The 7423-nt window shown below is 36.2% G+C and overlaps 1 protein-coding gene across 1 annotated transcript; it reads right to left on the bottom strand.

Moving 5' to 3' along the window:
* Positions 1-466: 466 nt before the first annotated feature.
* On the bottom strand, positions 467-7110 carry LOC143537029 (fanconi-associated nuclease 1 homolog). The gene is made up of 8 exons (XM_077030902.1): positions 7015-7110; positions 4192-4262; positions 4024-4111; positions 3483-3599; positions 3214-3410; positions 2530-2803; positions 1772-2008; positions 467-979 (listed from the first exon to the last, which is right to left on the bottom strand). The coding sequence occupies exons 1-8, from the start codon at positions 7108-7110 to the stop codon at positions 536-538; spliced, it is 1524 nt and encodes a 507-aa protein (XP_076887017.1). The 3' UTR covers positions 467-535.
* Between the last annotated feature and the right edge of the window lie 313 nt (positions 7111-7423).

Here is a 7423-nt window from a genome sequence, read left to right on the forward strand (position 1 = left end):
GGTCAATTTCAAATCAAATGCGTAACACGATTAGCTAAATGGGTTGTATCGTGTCAACCTAGCGTATTCATTACTCGACTTGTTTATGTTTATAGGATTTATGGAGCTATTTATGTTAACATTTATACTATTTGCGGATACTATGCTAAAATATAACCGGGTTGAGTTTTGAAACAATTTTTTTATTGACATCTATGTTTTTTTGTAAATTAAGAGTACCTATACAAGAAACGAAATTGTAGTCATTGTGCTGTGTTCATGCCAACTCATGAATACAAATATTGAGTATAGGTTCATAACAAGATTAAAAAGATATGCTACAATGTGACAATAATGTCAAAGTTGTAACACACCCCCAAAATTTGTTATTTTTTTACTAAGTAAAGAAAGATTATGAATGATTAGTCATGAAACTATTTACTTCACAAATATTTGAATAACCCTTTTGAATGTTTTTTGTATTTATATATTAACTTGTTAATATTTTTCAAAGTTTTACAAATCAAATCTGTACAAATCAAACAACTCACCATTCTTACTTAGAAACAGGAGGATTGACCCTACAAACCTCAGCATTGAACCCGGAATCCATAAAAAACAGAAGCCACGCACGTTGTTGTTCAGAAAGCCGATCGCGAGGCCCTTTAACTTCAGCAAGCTTTGCCTCACCGCTATAATCTGAATGAAACCGCCACAATAATAGATCCGGCATGCCACTAGACCAACTCCTGTAATCTTGTGCCAGGTGTCGGCAAATGGTTGCCATGCAACCACTACCTATGCAAGTCACAACCGCTCGAAGCTCAGTTAAGGAATGTCGGTTCCAGTTAACGCCTCGACATGATGTTCCAAAATGGGATTCCCATGATGTTATGAGGATTTCCTCTGCCATGCCTTCCTGAATCTTTGATAATAGTGGTTCTATGATGTTTTTTCTAGATTCATAAAAGTAATCTGTGTCTAAATCTAAGGGTGAAGTCTGCAATATAATGGATACAAAAAATCAGATAAATATATATACATACATATATATAAAAGTGTTTAGATCAGAACCAAGAAATATGCTGAAAACTGCAAGAATCACATAATGCACTTTTACTTCTTGCCTAGAGAGAGAGAAGGGTGCTCATTTAAGTAGTTAACTTGTTAATTTATGATTACAAAAGTGATCTTGTTAAAATAATAATCTAACCTTTATTCAGATATAGAGGGGGTGTTTGGGATTGCTTCTTAAAATTGCTTTTTGTTTTTTGGACATACAAAATGTCCAAAATGCCCCTCCAAAAGCACCTAAAAGCACCAATTTGATGCTTTTAGGTGCTTTTGGAGGGGCATTTTGGACATTTTGCCGCTCCAAAAAGCAAAAAACAATTTTAAGAAGCAATCTTAAGAAGCAATCCCAAACACCCCCAGAAATTTAGCAGGTTGCATACATTAAAAATATTTGGTCATCTTTCAACCAGTTTGACCTATATATGACCCATTTTCATCTCAACTTTGTTTTATCCATTTGACACGTTTAAAATAATCCAAAGGTTTGGTTAGAACCCATTTTGACCCAAACCAAATTGACAAAATTTTTTAGCAACCCGCCTTCACCCGAACCTATTTTTTACAAAACCTGTTTTGACCCATTACCCAACCCGACCCACCCGTTTTTCCAAGTTTAGCTAAAACAATTGGATACTTAAAATTAAAATAGCGTGTGTGCATAAAGTGTCCGACACGATATAATACATTTGGCGCAAAGAGTAAATGAATTTGAGTATACCTGAAATCTGGTAAGAAAGACATTTGGCACATCAGAAAAGATGGCATCCCACATAAGCAGCCCAAAAACGGTCAACCAAATTCCACTTTCTGAATGAACCCCTTCCCATCCACCTCCATCTTCTCCGGCATAATACAGAAGAGCAAGCTCCTCCACCCCACATTGTTCTCCATCTTCACCATAAAACCTGCTCTTTGTCCCGGTTTTACAGTTAAGTGGCCTACCTTGAACATGAACCTAAACAATAGCTCCAAACAAAGAGTTTGTTAAATGAAAATATAGAGCAAACATTAAATCTTAAATCTAATAGATGTCATAACTTCATGTCTACATATTAACTGATTTTTTTGGGCCAAAACAAAACCAAAGTCTATTTAATAAAAAACCAGCATGAACGATTGTTTTTGTTCATTTAGTTAAACGAACGAACATGAACACATGTCTCATTCATTCATTTATGTTAGGCCCAATAAATTGATGGTGTTCGCTCAATTATATTCGCTTATGTATGTTAATATGCGTTCACTTATTCTCATTTGTTTACGTTCGTGAACCGTTCGTTTATACTACTAACAAATGAACATAAACGAACACAAGCATGTTTATTTTCTTATCAAAAGGACACAAACACGAAAAAGGTAGCCGCTTACTGTTCACATTCAATCGTTTGTTTGGTTAAAGTTAAATGATTAAACACAAACATGCTCAGTTCGTGTTCGTTCAGTTCATTTACAAGCCTAAAACCAACAAGTAACAACCTCGGGAATCTTTCTATTGACAGATTCCGAAAAACTAGGAATCTTCCACCGTCTTGGTGGTTTTCCTAATCGAAGTACACGTCTTTGCAATGATATTCTTGAACCAGCACGAACCCATGGATCATCTATTCCACTTTCAGCAACAGATAGGCTCTCGTTGACCCGACCCAGGTGTTCCAAATCGATTGACAGTCTCAATGTCCAATAACCTCTTCTTCTATCTTTGTCAAAACTATGTAATAGATGCTTAAGTAAATCAATTGCATCGGTATACCTGTAAAGTTATAATGTATCTAATCCATTACAATCACGTATGAAAAATAACAAAATATACAACTGTTTCTATTTGACAATAATCATTAATTCTCTAGTCGGGTCTTGCGCCCAAGATTGTTAATATTTTTTTAATAAATCCTTAGAGTGACACTGACAAATATGATTACGACATTTATTTTACTTCAGCAATGTATAATTTATCAAGTACATGATTTAAAAAGCCTTATGCAATAAAAATACATTCTGGGTGACTTTCAATTTTCAACCGATTTTAACCCGTTATCAGCTTTAGCCCAAAACCAGCCCATGCACACCCTTAGTTGAGAATGAAACATAACCCGGATCAGCCCATTAGCAGGTCAAATTGTCAAAATAATCATCTACGAGAAAGTGTACGATAGCCCATACCTACGTTCAGATTCAAGAAACGAAACGCCTAAAAGAAGCACCTTGGAGTAGACCCACGGTGCTGAAAAACATGAAAATTTAACTGTTTTTGCAGCATAACTGGATGTGCGGGGCAAGGATATTGCAACACATCTCAAGACCATTGACGAGTCATCTTGTTCAAGAGATTCATCCATAATTTGTGCTACTTCAAGTGCCTATTGATAGCTTATATTAGACTGGTAAAAACTACATGCTAAAATATATTATATCCCAATTTTCAACATTACCTCTTCATACAATAGTAAATCATCTCTACTAGAAAACATCTGGTCAGTTACAATACAGTTGTAAGTTGGATACTTCATGATTCCCAAATCCACAAGTAAAAATGCTGATAGATCTTGCTACCCATTACAAAAGAAAAGCCTCTGTAAAGAAAGTAAGAAACGATATATTTTGATAATTAGATATATCAGATGTATGTATCTTGAGTATGAATTATAAAAAGGTTTGGTAATAAGAGAATGAAAATGAAAAAAATCCATTTATTTAAAACAAACAAGCATGAACAAACTTTTTGTTCATTTAGTTAAACCAGCAAACATGAACACAAACTTTTTGTTCATTTATTTATGTTTATTCAATAATGCTCATTTACATTCGTGAACCATTCATTTATTCTATTAACAAATGAACACAATGAACGCAATCACGCTCATTTTCTTAATGAACGGACAAGAAAACCTTGTTCGTTAAAATTAAAAAACGAACACGAACATGCACCGTTAGCGTCCGTTCAATTCGTCTACAAAGTCCTAATACAATTACCTCAACACGCCAAACTAGGGAATCGACTGCTGAAGATATACGTATGCAAGAGCCAGTTTTCTCAAGAACCATTTTATATATCAATGAGCTGCAACATAAATGATTATAATTAATTGAAGAAATAAACTAAAGGCAAATGGAGTACATAAATTGGAATAATCATAAGACCTTGATCCATTCCCGTATGCAGAAAGAAGGGAAAAAAGGGACTCCTGCTTGCGTGAACCATAACTACATTTCTGAATAATGATCAAATTTATGTGAGATTTTTAATTTAAGATCCATGTAATCAATATCTATAAATCTGATATCTTGAAGAAGTCTAGTATACATACTATTAGATTATTAACAATTTATGGCCCGTATCTGTCCACACAGTAGTTCTTGTCATGTGTGGTCATCAGAAGCCAATATGTAACTTTAGGAGCACAGCTACAGTTTCAACCAAATTTAGGAGAAACCTTCCAGCATGCTCCAACAGCCCATACTAAGTTAAGTATATAATGAACAGCCTTAACTTTTTAAAAAAGCAAATATGAAAATTGATAAATCTCATGCAATGCAGACCTTATTAGTCACACTTAATATTTCCCGCAGCTCTCGTCTTTTATCCGGATTCCCGCCCACTTTTATTATTAACTTGACCATAATATATTTAACGGGTTTTGTTCTTTTGATATAGTAAGTCATATTTTTGGCTTTATAGGTCACACATTAGATATTTAGCATGATATATAATGTTAGTTGTATCTAATAACTTTAAAGTATGTAGGAACCGAATTCGTGAATTGAGTAAATAAACAGAAAATTAACAAATAGTTTTATTACTTATACAATACAATACAGAATCAAAGAAATAAACCAAATACAATACAAAAAAAAATGTAAACGGTTTGGCTGAGGATCGTGTTGAACACGGGGCCCTTAAAACAATATTTCGAGTCTCCCAAGAGAACTCGCTGTTTCCCAGGGTACAACAGCCGGAGCAGTAGTACTGCCGGAGTTAACCGTAAACCTGAAAAAGGTTCGAATAAAAGAAACCAGAAATGTAGAAGAAGAAGAAGTTGGAAAAACCTTGTAACAATGCTTGTGTTGTGTGTAAGGTTTGGTGTGTGTTGCAACTTAGTTTGCCTCTCTATTTATAGAGGAATAACAAGGCACAAGCTTTTCATCCCACCAATGTGGGATACACCACTATAGTATTTTCTTTCAAATACACACAATCACACATCGATATCTCATTCATCAATGTCTATTAGTGTGCATTTGTTGTGTCATAACAACCTACTAATGTACACGTAACAAATTTTCCAACAATCCCCCACATGAATGGAAATCGATTCTTCGAAGTAAGTTTCAGCAGTTGAGTATTGCCGGATAGGTAGGTGTTACCCTTTGAACCTTCCGTTGTGAAGCATACTTAGCCTCCTAGCGGTTTGTAGTCGCGATGACTTTGAACAGACCCCCATTTGTGTAGACGACAATATGCCTTCACACGATACTCTCCCTGGTTTGGTCAACCCCTCATTCTTGTGTCCGTTATGGTCATGGATCACGGTCCTGGTTCTACGAGAGCTCTAGGAAATTGCGCCTCCCCACAATTCCATTCGAAGCGACCACACTTCTCTCTAACATAGGTGATTCCCATGAATCATTAAAAGCAACATGGTTATTTCACTTAACCTTAATATGTTTAACCTCTCCCAAATGTCACTGGTTTTAGGGTACTCCCATAGGAGAAAGGACTAGGAAGTTCAAGACTCCCTTTGGTTTTGGGGTACTCCCCCACAGTGACTGCCTCTGGTCATATGATTAAGTTTGCCTATTGAACTTAGCTCTTGGGATCTCCAGTCTGCTAAGTTAGGTTTCCCTCATACTTCCTTTATCGCGGGCTTTAGTCCCATTCCTCTCGACAACTTATAAAATTTATCCGTGCTTAAGCCTTTTGTTAATGGGTCTGCAATGTTATCTTCTGACCTCACATGGTCAATCGTGATAACACCCGTTGACAGTAGTTGTCGTATCGTGTTATGTCTACGTCTCATATGCCTTGATTTGCCATTATACATTGAACGTTGAGATATACCAATTGCAGACTCACTGTCACAGTGTATGCAAATTGCCGACAACGGCTTTGGCCATTGTTGAATGTCTTCCACGAATTGACGTAACCATTCTGCCTTCCCCAGATTTGTCTAAGGCAATGAATTCAGACTCCATTGTGGATCTAGCAATTACAGTTTGTTTGGATGATTTCCAAGATATTGCTGCCCCACCAAGTAGGAACACGTACCCACTTGTTGATTTGGAATCTTTCATATCCGAAATCCAGTTCGCATCAGTATACCCTTCGATCACAGCTGGATGGTTGGTATAATGCAAACCATAGTCTCTTGTGTATCTTGTGTACCTAAGCACCCTTATAATAGCTTTCCAATGTTGAACACTTGGATTGCTAGTATATCTACTTAGCCTACTCACCGTGTATGCTAAATAGGGTCTCGTACATGTCATGAGAGACATTAGACTTCCAATGATTCTTGAATACTCTAATTGAGCAACCGGCTCAGCTCTATTTTTACATAGATGTAGAGTAGTGTCAACAGGAGAATGAGCCACTCGCTTGTCTTCCTTGTTGAATTTTTCAAGAATCTTGTCGACATAGTGTGCTTGACTCAAAGTAAGACCTTCTTTGGTTTTAATGATTTTTATTTCAAGAATAGTATCAACTAAACCCATGTCTTTCATGTCAAATCGTGTCTTTAACATGTCTTTTGTAGATTGAACCATTTTATCATTACTCCCAATGATAAGCATGTCATCCACATAAAGGCATAAAATAACATAACCTCCATTTGTGTGTTTAACATAAACACATTTATCACACTCATTAATTTTGAAACCACTGCTAATCATGACTTGGTCAAACTTTTGGTGCCATTGTTTTGGAGCTTGCTTCAAGCCATAAAAAGACTTGATGAGTTTGCATACTTTGCCCTTTTGACCAGGGGCGGAGCAACCCTCAGGTTGCTCCATGTATATCTCTTCTTCCAAATCACCATTTAGAAAAGCCGTTTTTACATCCATTTGGTGCACTTCCAAACTTCGTAAAGACGCGATTGCAAGCACCAACCTTATAGAGGTTATACGTGTTACAGGTAAGTAAGTATCAAAATAGTCTAGACCTTCCTTTTGTTTAAAACCTTTGATCACTAGCCTCGCCTTGTATTTATCAATACTTCCATCGGCTTTCATCTTCTTTTTGAATATCCAACGATATCCAAGTGGTTTGCAACCAACTGGAAGATCTACCAATTCCCAAGTATGATTTTGTAAGATTGAATCAATTTCATTCTTGATTGCTTCTTTCCATTGAGGTCCTTCAGGTGAGGTCACCGCT

The sequence above is a fragment of the Bidens hawaiensis genome, unplaced genomic scaffold (assembly GCF_021521415.1).
Source record: "Bidens hawaiensis isolate Kalapana, Puna unplaced genomic scaffold, B.hawaiensis_p1.1 tig00011076_1, whole genome shotgun sequence".
In the NCBI taxonomy this organism is placed as follows: domain Eukaryota; kingdom Viridiplantae; phylum Streptophyta; class Magnoliopsida; order Asterales; family Asteraceae; genus Bidens; species Bidens hawaiensis.

Coding starts and splice junctions, on each gene's coding strand:
- LOC143537029 (XM_077030902.1), bottom strand. CDS start 7,110: ATGGATGTAAAAACGGCTTTTCTAAATGGTGATTTGGAAGAAGAGATA. Junction 2,804..3,213: donor TTTCTTGAATCTGAACGTAG/GTATGGGCTATC, acceptor ATAACTTTACAG/GTATACCGATGCAATTGATT. Junction 2,009..2,529: donor TCAATAGAAAGATTCCCGAG/GTTGTTACTTGT, acceptor GCTATTGTTTAG/GTTCATGTTCAAGGTAGGCC.